Source organism: Peromyscus californicus, unplaced genomic scaffold (assembly GCF_007827085.1).
Source record: "Peromyscus californicus insignis strain IS unplaced genomic scaffold, ASM782708v3 Scaffold_19__1_contigs__length_69161282, whole genome shotgun sequence".
NCBI classification, from domain to species: Eukaryota; Metazoa; Chordata; class Mammalia; order Rodentia; family Cricetidae; genus Peromyscus; species Peromyscus californicus.
The window spans coordinates 53490133-53507133 of NW_026294491.1; the positions used below are offsets into that span (position 1 = coordinate 53490133).

At 41.7% G+C, this 17001-nt stretch overlaps 1 protein-coding gene across 1 annotated transcript in view; it reads left to right on the forward strand.

The window, feature by feature from the left end:
• The window catches only part of Pkhd1 (PKHD1 ciliary IPT domain containing fibrocystin/polyductin), a 471509-nt gene that overhangs the window by 250369 nt on the left and 204139 nt on the right, over positions 1 to 17001 (forward strand). The window contains exons 48-49 of the mRNA XM_052743962.1: positions 7137 to 7314; positions 8963 to 9158. Coding sequence (XP_052599922.1) covers positions 7137 to 7314; positions 8963 to 9158 — 374 coding nt within the window. The remainder of the gene's footprint in view (positions 1 to 7136; positions 7315 to 8962; positions 9159 to 17001) is intronic.

Here is a 17001-nt window from a genome sequence, read left to right on the forward strand (position 1 = left end):
TCATTGCATATCATTCAGTCCTTTAACAAAGCACCCTATGAAACAGTATGATTTCATAATGAAAGAAAATACAGCATGTGAAGCTCAGAGTCCTTTTGCGTTTCTGATGGTGTACAGGAACTGTTGCCTATGGGAATGTAAGGGTTAACATTTAAAATTGACTGGTTGCCTCCTGATTTCTTGCACATAAAGCCATGCGAAGTTCAGGGAGAGACTTCTTCCCCTAGTAATGAAGCTCTCTGCTGCTAATGGCCCATGCAGACTCCCTTGGCTCCTCCAAATTAGAAATACTTTTGTGCTCCTTTGCTTCATTAACAGTAAAGAGAGGGAGATTGGTGGCTATTTAGGGCACAGGGAAATTGGTGGCTATTTAGGGCAAGCAAAGATTGTAGTAATTATGGTTGGTAAATTCTCTTCATGGTGTTCTTTGACTCTCGATGTTCTCTTGGTGCCTTTCAGAGGAGCCCACCACTGTCAATGCTGGTATTTGGCCTAGAAGGATAGGACTTGATCTGACTTCAAAGTTTTGGCCCCTGGCAATGGTCAATCTTGCCTGCTAGGATATGAGCCTTTTACATTTTGATTTACTCTTTAGAATGTGCAATATGACTCTGCCACCAGCTGTGATGAAGACAGGCTTGGTATCTACTTCTTTATTTACACTACAGAAAGTTGGCTTGCTCATGGCTGCTTAAGAAACTACATCCTGAGTGGTTGAGATGGATGAGAGAGGCTTGATAGGCTCAGGGCTCTAAGCTGTCTTGGCGTAAAGAGGTAAGAAAAAAGTTGGTTTAGATTCACAGTGTGTGGTGGTGGGTCTCTGATTGACCTAGTGGCCACTATCACATTATTGTGTGCTGATGGAAGAGAAGAATACTCATTGGGTGGCATGAAGGGCCACAAGATAAGTAGAACTTCACTAATGGTATCAGAGTTTTAATAACATTTAAAGAGGGGAAATGTTTATAAAAGCCTTTAGAAACTGGGGAAATGTCCTCATTTTTTTTTCAAGAAACTGAAATTAGGGCTGGAGAGGTAGCTCAGTGTTTAAGAGCACTGCCTGCTCTTCCAGAGGAACCAGGTTCAAGTCCCAGCACCCACATGGCAACTCATAACTGCCTGTAGCTCCAGTTTCAGGGGCTCTGACACCTTCACCCAGACATACATGCAGGCAAAACATGAATACATATGAAATAAAAATAAATAAATTACTTTAAAAAATAAAAAAGAAACTGAAATTATAACCTCTATAAATTGAATCTGGAAATTAGCATTCTAATTGATTAATAAAAAAGATAATGATAGAAATTTGATAACTAGCTCTAGTCAAAATTCTTAGGGGGTTCTTGGGACACATGTCTGTTCCTAAGAATTAAGAATAATTTCTCAGAAAACTATCCAGTTGATTGTATTGAGATGTATTAAGATTTAAATAGCTACTAAAATAGTATAAATGATAACTAGGAAAAGAATAAGAAATGTAGGCCATGAATGTTAAAAGTATTTGAACAATTTTTTCACTTAGTGTATTTTTTAAACTAATTTTGGTGGCCCAACCTTAAGTCATAGTTTTCTGACCATTATCCCTGGACAACATGAGCTCCATGGAATGTTACATCTTCCTCTCCATCAGTTGTTACTTGGTCGCCCAACCTGAGTCTGGTTGGCCAGCAGTGCGATCTGTGTAGATGAAGGTTCTGTGGGTCTCAGATGACCAGATATCCATGCTCTATTATATCAGCTCCTAGGGTAGCTGGTGCTCTGGGCACCTGGTTGTGGTAATACTGGGGGATTAGGTGGAGATGAGCATCCTCCAGAGTCTGGAAACCATGAAAAACTTAATGAGTGTCTGGCCTCCTCCAGGAAACTAGAGACTCATAATTGAAGATGGAAGAACAAAATTTGGGAATGCATGGAGCAAAGGGAGCTCCAGGTCAGAGTAAGGGTGTTACACTCAAGACTACCAAAGAGCAGATCTTTGCAAATCCCATGGGTAATGCCAGTAGCCTTCTGGAGATCAAACCGTATTGTTCCTGGCGATTTTAGAGTCAGGTATGAGATGGGCTGGTTATATGCTATCGTAGTTTGAACGAGGATTGCTTCTCCAAGGGCATCAAGAAGTATTTGAACACTCGGTCTCCTGCTGATGGTGTTCTTTGGGAGAGGTTTAGATGGTGTGGCCTTGATAGGATAAATACATCCCTGGGAGCTGAATTTGAGTATTTAAAGTCTCAAACACTTCCTCCTCTCTCTCTGTTTTATGCTTGTATTGAAGAAGTAGGCATTCAGCTTCCTGTTCATTCCACCATGCCTGACACTTGCTGCAATGCTTTCTACCATGATGGATTCTCACCATTCTAGAGCCATAAGCCAAAATAAATTCCTTCTCCTTCTTATGTAAGTTGCCTTTGCCATGGTATTTTATCACAGTAAGAGAAAAGTAACTAGTGTATGTTCTGATCTTTAGAGAGGAGCTATTGGCTCTGCCATGTCACTGATGATGCCAGTATCGCTTGGCTGCAGTAGTGATGGAAATTGAAGCTTTCAAGGAGAGGTTGCTGTTCATAAAGAAGAACCATGAGGAGGAATTTAAAGGCTTATGATACAAGACTGCCAACCTTGGGTTGACTATGGAATTAGATGTCCCTAAACATCAGTAACTCAGCAAAATCATGGTGGACCTTCGGGCTCAGGAATTGGAGATAGAAAAGTACTTGTCCTGGCATATTGAGGAGAGCATGATGGTGGTTACTTTATACTCCCCAGAGATTATAGCTGCTTCCATGACTATGGAACTTAGATGATGCCTATGGAGCCAAGAGGCAGAGCCTAGTGCTTGGAGATTAATTTGACTTCAGTGAGATTTTAAAACACAGCTTGGTGTGTGGAGGCCTTGCATATGGAGCTATTCAACAGATTTTGCTACACATTGGTGGAACTCACAAAAACCTAGGCAAGCAGTGATGTGAAACACAGAAATACGAGGCCCTGTGGAACATCACAGGCTAGCTGAATGCCAAATGCCACTACTACCAACTTATGGAAGGTGAGAAAGTCTTAAATCCCCACAATGACCTAGGCAGTAGCAACATTATGTAAATCTCATGCAAGATCACCGTGTGTAGGATCTAGCCATCATGGTGTCTGTAACAAATACCTCCAAAGTTCTTAAGTGCCAGGGTAGCAGAAGTAGGAAACTCAGGAGCAAAGACCAGTAAAAGTTCAGAGGTCATTGAACTTATTCAAAAAATAAAAATAAGCTGTTTTCCAAAGTGGTTCAATTGACAAAACATGGGTTGAATAGAAGAGATGTGAGTTCATATAGAAACCTCAGCATTTTTAAAAATCATGATCTACTTCAAAACACTTTGTTCATGCCACAAAGAGGGTTTCCAACCATAGTGTTTAAATGTCTGAGTCATTTTGGTAAATAGTATATAGCTTAGAGTTGACTTAACAAATTTTGATGACTTGTAATCAACTTCTAATCTTTGATTAATAAATTTAGGATTCTCCTGACACTTGTATGATTTTCTGTATAGACATCTTCATTGGGGAGAAATGTCAGAAAGTAGCCAGTCAGCATATCTAGACACAGTTATCACTCATTCATTCATTTAACAAATTTATTCATTCAACCTGTCTTTCAAACTGTTATTGAATGAAAGACAATTTCATTTAATATAGCAAATCACTGACTAGAAATTTTGACATTTCATTTATTCTCCTCTGGATTAGGTCTTGCAGTTCATTATTCACATTTTTTGTGTCCCTGTAGAAGCTGAAAGACTCAGTGTCAAAGATGAATTATATAGAACTGTTCTCTGGACTGTGGAGAATCCCATTCCAAATTGGACCATGGTGCTCACTGGAGTCAACACATCTATCTCCTTGATGTTTCTTGCTTCACACTTATCTCTTCTCATATCACTTTCATTTTACATTTATTTCTTAAATCTCTATGTTTATTTCTCAATGTGTTAGTTGTGAAAATTATGCTGTACACTCCTAGGACTCATGGCTCCAACCAGAAAGTATGTAGCTAGGATGATACACAACAAATACCTAAAGAAAAATGTTTATTATTCTAAAGGTTTTTCTAAACATTACAGTTTTATCTGGATGTGGTGAAATGTATCTGCAGTTCTAAGTGTAGGGAGGCTGAAACGGGGCATTCAAAGCTGGCCTGAACAGTGAGTGTGAGATCAGCCTTGGCTATATGATGAGACCCTGTCTCAAACAATAATAATACTAAAAAATGTACCTATAAAATTTGTAAGTAGACCTCCAATATATCATGAACTGAAAACAGGGACAGGATAAAATGTAATGAGGGAAACTAGGCATTGGATTGACGTTGGAGCAAACTTCCTTCATATCCATTCTGGTTCTAAGAATTTAAGTTAAGACCTGTCCAGTAGTTCCAATACAAATCCTAGTAGAAATGTGTGAAGTAAATCCTACGTATCTAAAACTTAAAGATGGAAAATTGCTTCTTTTAAGTTTGTGGCAATCCAGGTAACACTGCATAGGCTTATCATGGGACAGAATAGTTCTTTTATTCCAAATGCATCATTTTTTATCACTCTTATTTCATTAATAGGGGAAAAATATGTTTAATCTCACAAGAAATAACTGGGTCAGTGATCTGTAACATGAAAGCCTATAGTCATGTGTTAAAAGGGCAAAACATCATGAATAACCATCCAAGACATGGCAACCATTGACCCATAGCAACAAGTACACCATAGTCATTCAGTGCACAACATCAGAAAATCCCAAACTTACAGAAATGGGAAATTTCTTTGTTATTTTATTTTGTACCTTGATAGTGTGGTCCCTAATATGTACTTTGTTGATAACAATACTGCTTCAATGTCAAAAGGCAAGTTTGTTATCATGTTATTCATGTGACAGTTTAGGCATCCAAATAAATGGTAAGGAATGAAGAATACATTGTCTCCATGCTGGAAGAAAGGAAGCCACAATTTAAAGGGTTAGTAAGTTCCCAAGTTCACACATACTGATGTGTTTAGTTCACCTTTGTATTTTATGTCTATTTGTTTTTTCATTTTATTCTAACTTGGAAAAGCATTTTTTATTTCCTTTTGCTTCTTAGTCTGCTTCCGATTGTTATACTAGAAAAGCATGATCAAAAACAGCTTGGGGAGTAAGGGTTTCTTTGGCTTACGTGTCCCTACCACAGTCTGTCATGAAGGGAATCAGGGCAGGAACTTGGAAGCAGGAACAGAAGCAGAAGCCATGGAGGAGTACTGCTTACTGGCTTGTCCTCATGGTTGGCTCACTTTTGCTTTCTTAAACACCTCATGACCACTTGCCCAGGGGAGACGTCACCCAAAGTGGGCTGTGCCCTCCACATCAGTAATTAATCAAGAAAATGTCCCATGGACTTGTCTACCAACCAATCTTATAGAGGCATTTTCACAACTCCAGTTCGGTCTTCCCAGATGACCCTAGCTTGTGTCAAGGTTATCAACTAACCAGCACAGTTAAGGGTCTCTCTCTGTGGCCCAGGGAGACCTGCAGCTTGAGATCCTTTATCCCAGTCTCATGTTCACCCAGCTATTTATTATTCCTGTTTTCACCTATGCCCAGTGGCCCATCCCTATAATTTCAAGTACTTACGAGGCAAAGGCAGGGATTCATTTGAACTCAGGAGACCATGACAAGTTGGATGATGTTGCAGGAACTGTTTCTCTCACACGAGTGTTTCCTTTTCATTATATGCCATTGGGTTATAAACTGGGTTTAGATACACTCAGGTTCCATCTCACTGTGAGAAGTCTTTACCTTCTCTGTCTCATTTCCTTTTCCTTTCAGAGCTCAATTATCTGCTTTGTGGCTAAATGCCTTGGTGAAAGTTCCTATGAAATCTAAACAAAAGGAGAAAAACAGATATATGCTTATTGAACTTAAAAAATCTTTCCTGATGCTTTTATTTTCATTTTGGCTTAGAGTCTTAGCTTTTGACTAAATATATTTAGTCAATTATAAGACTAACAAAGTCTTAAAAATCACTTTCTGGGATGGGCTACAGAGAACAATTCAGGGGATCTAGGTACTGCCACAACCTGTCTTAGTTTTCTAATTTGGTAAAAATAAGCTCCGTATACAAGCCTTTATAAAAGTTAGCAAGATGGCACAGGCTGCTTTTGGAAAACCTTATCTAACTAGTCTCCATTTTATAACAAGCATGATCAGCACCAATGTGTGTAAACCCCTGTGCTGAGACAGAGGTCACCAAGGGAAAGAAAGAAGTGTGTCTGACTCCAGGTTAGTACAATGTGTTGTTTGCAAAAAGCAAACCCAGGAACACCAAAGGGCAGCAGTGGCAGTATACTCTGTGCAGTAGGCCAGACCCTGGGAGAGATGCCAGGACCTTCATTCTAGGGAACACTACTAAAGCCATTTCTCCCAGGCAGTTGTAGAAGGGTACTGAATAGTTAGACTCATCAGGTTCTGGGCCCATGAAAGCTCCTCTAGGAATATCAAGTTACTCAAAATAATGTGTTTCCCGCTGTTAACAAGCTTGCTACATGGCAAAATTCTTACTGTAGACATTTGTTAAATTAATTGTATTTTATTCTAGCCTATGTGGACTCATTAAGGTGACATTTATTAGTGATTTCAGATACTAATGTTACTTATCCATTTCTACCACGGTAGTATAAGGTATGTAAGGCTTCTGGTGGCCGTCTCCTAGTGGGCTGTTTTGACTTATATAGATTGTGACCACTGTAGACACATAGGTAGAAGCCCCATGACATCACCAACAGGGAAGAATACAGATGATGTAAGAGGAAGATTTAGAGTGGGGAAATTACCATGGAATTAAAATTTTTTAGAGTGTATTAATTCATTTATTTTAGATATATGTGCACTTCTCCTTCCTGTATGTATGTGCACAATTTATGTCAAGTGTCCATGGACTCCGGAAGAGAGAGTCATGTCCCCCTGGAACTGGAGTTACACAGAGTTGTTAGCAACCCCACTGGTCCTGAGATTCAAACCCAGGTCCTATGGAAGAGCAGCAAGTACTCTTAGCTGCTGATCTATCTCCAAGACCCTACCTTGGAACTCTTATTTACTATTTTTTTCTTTTTAATTCACTATAGAGAGAAGGCCCTTGGTGTTCCTAAGAATTTAATCATAACTGACAGCAGAAACAAGACGATCACTGTCAATTATGTGGGTGACACATTGTCTAACTATTATGGCTGGATGGCTCTACTCTTGGATCAAGAGACCTACTCGCTGCAGTTCCAGAGCCCTTGCATGGACAGGTCTTTGCAGGTAAACCCGTCTACTGGCATTGCTTCCCACACTAAGTGGTTCCTAGCTCCACTTCTGTGAAGGCATGGGCTGTAACTATTATCTGATGCTCACGAAGGAAGCTACAGCAGTTTGCTAGATGGTTTGTTTGTTAACTTGAACCCTTTCGTATTTAAATCCCATCTTGAATGTGAAACTAGTTCTGCTAGAAATTTAGTAATTCAGTGAAAAGTAGCCTTTAATCATTTCCTATAATTTCTCCTTTCTTTTTTCATTTCTTTTCTCTTTCTTTCTTTCTTTCTTTCTTTCTTTCTTTCTTTCTTTCTTTCTTTCTCTCTTTCTCTCTCTCTCTTTCTCTCTTTCTTTCTTTCTTTCTTTCTTTCTTTCTTTCTTTCTTTCTTTCTTTCTTTCTTTCTTTCTTTCTTTCTTTCTTTCTTTCTTTCTTTCTTTCCTTCCTTCCTTCCTTCCTTCCTTCCTTCCTTCCTTCCTTCCTTCCTTCTTTCTTTCTTTCTTTCTTTCTTTCTTTCTTTCTTTCTTTCTTTTCTTTCTTTCTTTCTTTCTTTCTTTCTTTCTTTCTTTCTTTCTTTCTTTCTTTCTCCCCTTCCTCCCTCCCCTCCCTCTCTCTCTATCTCTCTCTCTTTTTAAAAATATAAGCTACAGCCTAACTTACCCCTGTTACAATGGTTAGAAGCCAGAGAAAATTTCTTAACTGGTCAATCACATGTTTCATACTGCCACCTTGTGGCTCAAGGTGAATTTACAAAGAGATCTGTCTTCATGCTCCTCCAGGCAGGCCTCAGTGGAAAGAACCAAATTGTTAGGGGTAATGGCTAGATAGAAAGTGAGCACATTTTCAAGACGATAACAACAACAACAATAATAAGACATCAAATAATTTAAAATGGAAATGGTAATTCAACGTGTTTCTTCAACCTTATTCCCCTTTCTCATCGTTGATTTTTTCTGTGTAACTCACAAGGTCTATATAGTTGTGGAAGTGTATTTTAGGGATAGAGGAGGTCCTTATCTCAGCTGATCTTCTCATCGTGGCCCTCAGAAAGGATATTGTCCCTCTGCCTCTCTTTGCTGTCCATTGGGTTTACCATAAGAACAGTCCAAGGAATTTCCCCCAAAGCGAAGGATAAGGATGTGGCTCAGGAAGGTGTGTGTACCGGCTCAGCACTGTCCTGCCTTGTGATCTGAGCACTTGGTTGCTTGCTCTAGAACGGTACTGTGAGATGAACAATCGCTGGGCTCCCAGGGGTTGACTGGTCACCAGGTGCCCCAGCGGTGTCAGCCATAGCTGTTACTCATGCACAGATCCTGACCACCGCTTGCCTCTTCATGTCCTGAGGAAAGCTGGCAAGGAACTGTAGACCTGGCCCCTTCTCTTACAGCTGTTTGACTACGAGAAGTCAATTCACTTGTCTGGGTCATGGTTTCCTCCTCTCTTCACTGTGGTTGTGAACAAGAAGAACCCCATGGCTTTCTTCAGTCTTCACACTTGATGATGTCGTAGTCTGACTTTGAACTTCTATGGAATAGGTTTAAGTAGGCCCATTTCCGTACAGGAAGTGCGGCTTGCGTTGACTTGTTCTGCTGCTAAACGACTCCTTTTGAGGGGAGGGGTCTCCTTGCTCATCATTGTGTTTTTCCCTTCTCACTTTAGTACTCGGCAACCTTTGACAGCTTTGCCCCCCAAAGTCATCTCCTGGTGCAGCACGGGGACCTACCGCCTTACCCGGACATCCTCATCAGATGTGGGAATCTCCCGGGTCAGTCGCTTCCATCTCCTCCTTTGCCCAGTCATGACAGAGGCTGTGACTGGTTCTTCAACAGCCAGTTAAGGCAGCTCACCTATCTGGGTAAGGATCCACCCACGGAAGTAGTTTTTGAGGGCATATAGTCAGAAAGCTTTATTCCTCAGCTTTTGGGCTGTGAAATCAATGAGGAATAAAGGGGATGGCTGTGCTGTGTGTTGTAATTAAATGAGTGGACTCTGAAATCAGATCATATGGGTTTAAATCTCAGTCCCAGGACTCAGTAGGAAGTGGGTGGTAGATAAATAGGTACTCTACATCTTAGTCCCTTTATTTGTAAAATAATTAATAGGATTTACATCAAACACGCAGTTAAATAAAGGGTGGTATGTAAAATTCTTTATCAAAGTTCTTAATCTAACTTAAGTGTTTGTGATATTAATATTTTAATTGATTTTAAGGTAGTATTCTATTTGTAGTAAAATAATTGCAAATTAAAACTGCCCTGAGATGGGGCTGAAGGGGTGGCTCCATGGTTAAAAGTGCTTGCTACTCCTACAAAGGACCTGAGTTTGCTTCCCAGGACAACTGCCAGTGACTCCAGCTCCAGGAGATCCAGGGGGATCTAGTGTTTGCAGGCATGAGACACGTGTTCACAAACCCATACTCAGATACACATGCATATACATAATTTTATTTTATTTTTATTTATTTATTTTTTTTTGATTTTTCGAGACAAGGTTTCTCTGTGTTGCTTTGCGCCTTTCCTGGAACTCGCTTTGGAGACCAGGCTGGCCTCGAACTCACAGAGATCTGCCTGCCTCTGCCTCCCGAGTGCTGGGATTAAAGGCATGTGCCACCAACCGTCCAGCGCATATACATAATTTTAAAAGTCTGCTTGGAGAGTCCATTTCACTCTAGTCAGAATGACTACCATCAAGACAACAACAACAAACACTGACAAGAATGCATGGAAAGAGGAACTTTTGTTTGTTTGTTTGTTTGTTTTGAGACAGGGTTTCTCTGTGTAGCTTTTGGAGCCTGTCCTGGAACTCACTTTGTAGACCAGTCTGGCCTCGAATTCACAGAGATTCACCTGCCTCTGCATGCACCACCACCACCCTGCGGGAAAGGAACTTTTATTCGCCTCTACCAAGAATGTAAAGTGGTAAAGGCAATATGGAAATAAGTATGAAGGTGTCTCTAAAAACTAAAGACAGAATTACTACATGACCAAGGTATACACATGGAAGATTCTCGATCAGCATATCAAAGACTCCTGCTCACCGGTGTTTATTGATGCATCATTCACAATAGCTAGGAAATGGAGTCAGCCTTGCTTTCCATCAACAGAGGAGTGTAAGAAGAAAATTAATACATATATACCATGCATTTTTTATCTGAGAAGAATTCAGTTATGACATTCAGAGGAAGATGTATAGGAATTAGATTATGCTAGAACCAATTAGCTAGATTCAAAAAGACGAATATCTTGTTTTCTCTCATGTGTGAAATCTAGATGTGTGTGTGTGTGTGTGTGTGTGTGTGTGTGTGTGTGTGTGTATGATATGGGAGGAGAAAAGAGGGCTCTGAGAGAGGAGGGCATGTTCTGAATGGAAGGGAGGTAGGAACAAGAGAGTGTCATGGAATATGTCTATCATGAAAGTAGAAGAGGTGGTAACTGTGGGGGAAAGGGACAGTAAGAGGGACAGACGTGGGGAGTGAAGAGGAACAGAGTCCAGTGATGAGTAGGTATGGAAAGCCACAATAAATCCCACTTCTTTGCATGCTGATCAAAACATCAAGAAAAAAAAAAAAAGAAAACAACCAACAACTGACTTCACCCTATGAAAGTGACAGGCCCAGCTGATTGCAGTGGGAACAGCAGAGACTATTTGCCAACGCTGATGCAAGGGAGCATGCGCGTGGCATTTGAGAAGAGAAACTTTGGAGGGCTGCTGAGGTTAGGGGCACTAGATGGCGTGAGCTAAGGGGGGCTGGAGGACTGGAGGACAGGCTGAGTCTGTCCAGGATCAGGGTTAGAGGAAGAAGAAGGACCCTGAAAACACCATCTTTGCAGTCTGCGGGCAGAAGGAGTTCCTAACCTTCTCCTGTGTGTGTTTCATAGCACCCCAGTGTTAGACACAGGACTGTCCATTTTTGACCTCCTGAAGTCTGTCTGGTTTTGTTTTTCTACTCCAGTGTCCTCATGGGTCACTGAGAATCCTGGTGTCCACTTGTATCAGCCTCGCCAGTTCACTAATATGATCTAATCAATGGTAGCCATCCTATAGATGACCATTTCCATAGAAGACACGCCATTAGTTCAGTCCTTACTTCTATTTAATTGTTTAGCTTTTGTGACCTTTTAGGAATAAGTGGCTACACTGCATTTTTGTGGGGTGGTGTGCAAGAAAGAGTATCTGATAAAATGGGTTTCTGCAATGATGGCTCTGTTATAAATTGTTCTTAATAGATTCTGACAAATTCAGGGAGCCTGATCAACACAGCAAGTCTCAACCCTGCCACAAGCCAGACTTGGCCCTAAGGATAGTAAATAGTAGGCAGTTGCCCTGGGTCACTTGTCTGTCCCACTTGCACATAACCATATGAAAACTGGGTCTGACCCACACAGAAGTTTTACCACTATTGAATTTTAATATAGCAACGAAGGGAGAGTTGGTGCTTTCCTGGCATAAAAAAAAAAAACTTCTTGACAAATGGGTTAAAATATATGTTCCTTGCACTGAATTTAACCATTCATATTTCATTTCTAATATGAACTAATCAAGTGATAGTCATCGTTTCAATAGAAGACATTTTATTAGGTAGATAGATCTTACTAATGAATACTTTTTTTTGTATCAAAATATCCTCATAATCTTTCCTTTGCCTATGATTTGGAAAAGAAAGAGGAAGCCTTGGAGGGTTGCTTGAATGTGTAATGTACTTAAAGACTCTTGATTCTTGAAGAGGATGATCAATAGGAACTTGTGTGGTCAGTGTCACCTCTTTTATACTCTAAGTGAATGGGGAAATGAATGACTACAACCACTTACCTTCCCATTTCTGATCTGGAATTGAGGTGTGTGCTGTTCCCCGGTGTTAGCTCCCCACACAGCTACACTGACAACGCTCATTTGACCGTGATTATGGATATCCTGTGTGTAAAGTTTGCAGCGTCTGTAGGAATGAGGTGGATAGACTACCGTGCATCCCACAGACCTGTGTGCCTTTCCTCATAGCCTGCTAACAGTGAGGTAATGATCATAGCCAGCACGCCAACACAGCCCATAGGAAGTACAACTGGAGATTTGTGTTGCACATTTGATAAATTAGTTAGATCCTTACTTTCATCTAGTCGCTTGCTTTTGTGATCTTTTAGGATTAGTACTAGAATAATTCACATAGAATATACAAATCAAGATTTCACAGGTGTATTATAGGATGTGAGACATCAGTAGAGTTGCATGCATAGAAGTCTGGCTTTTGTGTCAGGAAACTGCCTGACTTCCTGAGGTGTAGCCTCAGGTCAGTTTTTCTGTGCTGTTCTTTCACTTAGCTGCTGTTTCCTTCTGAGGCAGCCTCTCGGACAACTGGATGGATTTCATTCATTAACTATTTCTTTTGTTGTTGTTGTTGTTATTATTATTTTCATACAATATACACTGATCCTTTCCTTTCCCCTCCCAGACTCTCTTCTTCTCCCTACCCACTTAACTTCACTGTCTTTCTCAATTCCCCCAAAATAACAAAAATAAAAGCAAGCAAATCAAACCCAATAAATAATGAAAACAAAACCAAAAGCATACACACACACACACACACACACACACACACACACACACACACACACAGACATAGACACACACACATATACACACAGACACAAACACACACACACAAAAAAACAAAACAAAACAAACAAACAAAAAACAAAAACAAAAACATGGAATCCATTTTGGTTTGTCAACTACTCATTGGGCATGGGGCCTGCTCTGGAGTGTGGTTGATAAACACAATGACACTCATTGGAGAAAACTGATTTTTTCCTTCGCCGGTGGGTGTCAATTGCAAATAGACTCTTAGTCGGAGGTGAGGCTTTGTATCCAGAGCCCTTTCTCTGTGCTGGAATTTTTGTCTGGATTGAATATTAGCTGCTTCTAAGTGAACGATCTGCTGTGCTGTCTGTTTGCAACCTCACCACACTCCAATTGTAGGAAGTTTTTTTTTTTCTTGTCACAATTAGTTATATCTCTTGTACTTGACTTCATCACATGAGACTTACAGTATTTTTCTAACTTTAGGCCCAAACAAGAATGAAAAAGAACAGAACCCAGGCATTCTAGCTCCTCGCTCTGGGTCCCTCCACTAGAGTGTGCTACCCACTAAATAATCATTGATCACCGACCACAAAGGATGGAGAAGGGGCTTCTAGGCAGGCTGCAGAAGAAAACTTCTCCCTGGTTCCCAGCGACAGAGAAAAATACACCATGCACACATTTGACCCCTCCATTTCTCCTTTCCAGTGAGGCTAGCTTTGTCTTTGCTCAGCAAACATCTTTATGGAGTGCTGGGTTTCCAGAAAGCTCATGGCCAGTGCTTGGGGCTTAGGGTTTTAATCAGTGGCTGGCTGGTTCCTTTTCCTAGGGCATGGTGTTATAATTGCTTCACGCCTCAATACCTTCACTTCTACAGGGAGGTTAAGAGTATTTACTTGTCTCTTGGAAATGTGATACAAAGCATTCAAATACGTTAAAGCTTGCTTAGCATAACCTGCTACTCTGGTAAAAACTTTCTCAATGGACTTTTCCTCTTCTCTCTCCATTAATGCAGTATCTTCATTTCAGTGTTCTCTCTACAGTCCCTCTTCTTTGCATGTTTTTGTGTGTGTGTGCAGGTGCACATGTCCATGGGTGCAGATGTGTACATGTATGTGGAGGCCAGAGGCTACCTGGAGATGTCAATCTTCAGGTGCCATCCACCGTGTCTTCTGAGACAAGGGTTCTCAGTGGCCAGGAATGTCACAATTAGGCTAGTTTGGCTGGCCAGTGAGGCTCAGGGGTCCAGTTCACCTGGCTCTGCCTCCCCAGTTCTGAGATTACAAGTGCACATTCCTCCTGTTCTCGGCCTTTTTTACATGGGTTCTGGAGACCAAATCCAGGTCCTCAGGCTAACAGGTCAAATACTTTACCAACTGAGACATTCCCAGGCTCTTCACTTTTTTTTTTTAAACTGGATTTTGTATTACTGGAAGTCCATGACCATATGATGTACCTGGCATGTTGCTGTGAACAGGAATTTAAACAACTGTTATAAACTCACTTAAATATATCTTTTGAGGAGCTTGGTTCAGGTTGCCTTTCCAAAGCCACTGAAAATATTGCCCAGGAGAGTTGTGCTGCTGAAGTATGGGTTAGGACCCAGAGGAGGAAGTATTTGAGGTGGTGAGCAAGAAGATATGGCAGGCCCCGGCTGTGACTTCCAAGTTATGCTTGGGAACACGTGTAACCGTAAAACGAGTGTTCTCTCCTGCTTGCAAGCGAGGAGTCAAAATCAGCAAGCCCACTTCTCCACTCACACGGTTTCATTGACATCTTGTGTCTCTGCCTTCCCAAGCTACTTCCTTACTACTTCGTGGGCTGCTGTCTTCCCTCCACCCCCAGGAATGTTTCAGTTCATGGTGAACTATTTTTATTTTTTAGTTACATTAACGCTATGAAATAATTAGTCAGCTAATTAATCTGGTTTACAAGCTTTGTAGGATTCTTCAGCTGTCAGTCAGGCCCAGGCCTGAGGCCTCCATCTAGTCTCATCTCTCTTGCCCATGTGATTCTTGTTGCCATGGCTACTGGCTACATCTGCTGACACCCCACTCTCTATTTATTGCTTAATTAAGAATTTCATGCTCAGCCCTTATCTGCCTCTAAGAACAAGTGCACACTGTTAAGAAATTCCAAATTTAGGCCCAGACACAAGGAAAGCCTTTCTTATGGACTTGGCTGTGTGGAGCCTCTCTAAGGATCCTCTCAGCATCCCAGCCGCCACCCTTCAATCAAAAATCATTAAATGGGGCAGAGATAATGAGCATGTAGCATATCAAAAGAAGGATGTTTGCTTGGTCCAAAGGAGGGAAAGCTGCTAGGCCCCATGCTCAGCTCCACTTCAAAGGGAGATGAGACCCCTCATCACTGGGGCCCGATAAAGCCTCATTTGTTCTGGGCTTGACTTATGCAGAAGGTCTCCTATGTCGGACCATCTCACAGACTGGGTTTCCCCCACTTCTTGCCTCCACCTCTACGGGCCCCCTCCCTGGCCTTCCGCATGCTCGTGTGTCAGCACTTAGGCAGCTGGGTCCCCCAACGCATCAGGCCAAGCGTGTAATCACTGACTCCCCACTCACAATGGCCACTTGTAGGGGGGTGGCCAGGAGGAGGTCTTCATCACAATAGGAACACAATTATTGCAGCTGCTAGGGAGGGCTACGCTTCTTCCTGTAGCAATATAATAGGACTTGCCCAAACCAGGAGGTGAAGGCTGGCGGGAGGTGGTGAGGGGCTGAGAGGAGTGGAGAAAACAACCTTGACTGGATTATTCATATTCTGACTCTTGGAAGCCCGATGTGGAGCCAGTGGGGTTCCAGCAGCTGCTCCTCTGCAGACTCTTCTAATAATTGTACATTCTGTCAAGGGTCAACTTACTTTTGACCCTGTCCTTTTATATTGGTAAAAGGCTCTTTAGGGCAAACTGTTGGGTTGTGGCAGGGTGCATTAATACTCACAGCCCCCACCCCTTCCTTTATCCCCCCCCCCCCCCCCCCCCCGACCAGCAGCCTGTGATAAATTCATATCAGATGCTTCCCCATTCACAGTTGTCCTCCTGAATTCACACAGCCTCTGAGCAGAGCCGAGACTGCTACTGCACTGGGACATTGTGTGAGGCAGCAGCTGAAGGTACACCTGCAAGGCTCAGAGGCTCCTGTGTCACCACCTCTGACTGGACAGAAAACAAAACCAAAACATGTCTTGGCAGACTAGCTAATGGATGTGTTCAAATGTTCCCCTTAACGAGATAAAGGCTGGCTATGTGTTGAGGATCTGGGGGTTGTAGTGTGTGCAAACAAGCATGGTATGGCTAGAAAGACAGATGGATTTTTGTTTGGTGTGCTGAGTTTCTTTGGAGAAACTCTACACTACACAGATGTACCAGAAATCTTGTTGCCAACTTGTAAGATTCTGAAAATAGTGACTCTTTCTTGAGTTTGAGGCTAAGTTCGTGACCATAAGGGCCTTGTAGCTCTCCTGTTCTCAAAGCAGTCAGGACACTGGCTGCCTTCTGGACTCCTCTATGCTTCTGTGGGTCTAAAGATGCCATGCACTTCCTGGCAAAAGGATCCTGTGAGAATATAAGAAGACAGGATTGAACTGCTCTCCAGAGCTCTTGGGAACATCCGTAGGAAGGGCAGAATCATAATCTTTCACAATGCCGTCGCCCTCCCCATGCCGAAGGCCTCTAAGGCAATCTATAGCATTCTAGTTAATAAATTAATTTACATTCTTATAGAAAACTCATTCTCCAAAGATCCCTAAGGACTTTACCACTAATGTAGCTGATTGACTTGGAAATATACTAACCTTTATGGTTAAAAAAAAAATCTAGATAGCGGGGACAGGAGCTTGGGATGGGAAAAGGAATTCTTTGCTTCTTGGTTATAGAAGCTTCTGCTCCAAAAGGAAAAAAAAAAAAAAAAAACAACCAAGAGAGGTAGCAGAGAGAATGAAGGAAGAAAGAGGGAAGAGAAGAGAGGGAAGGAGCCAGAGAGAAAGGAAAGGAGAGAGACAACCTTAGGTGAGTTATTGTGGATCTTTCAGGAGTGACAGCGGTAGGAAGGTTATTCTCAGTAATGCTAAGTGGTGAACCTTAATTGACATGGGTCACAGCTGAGGTG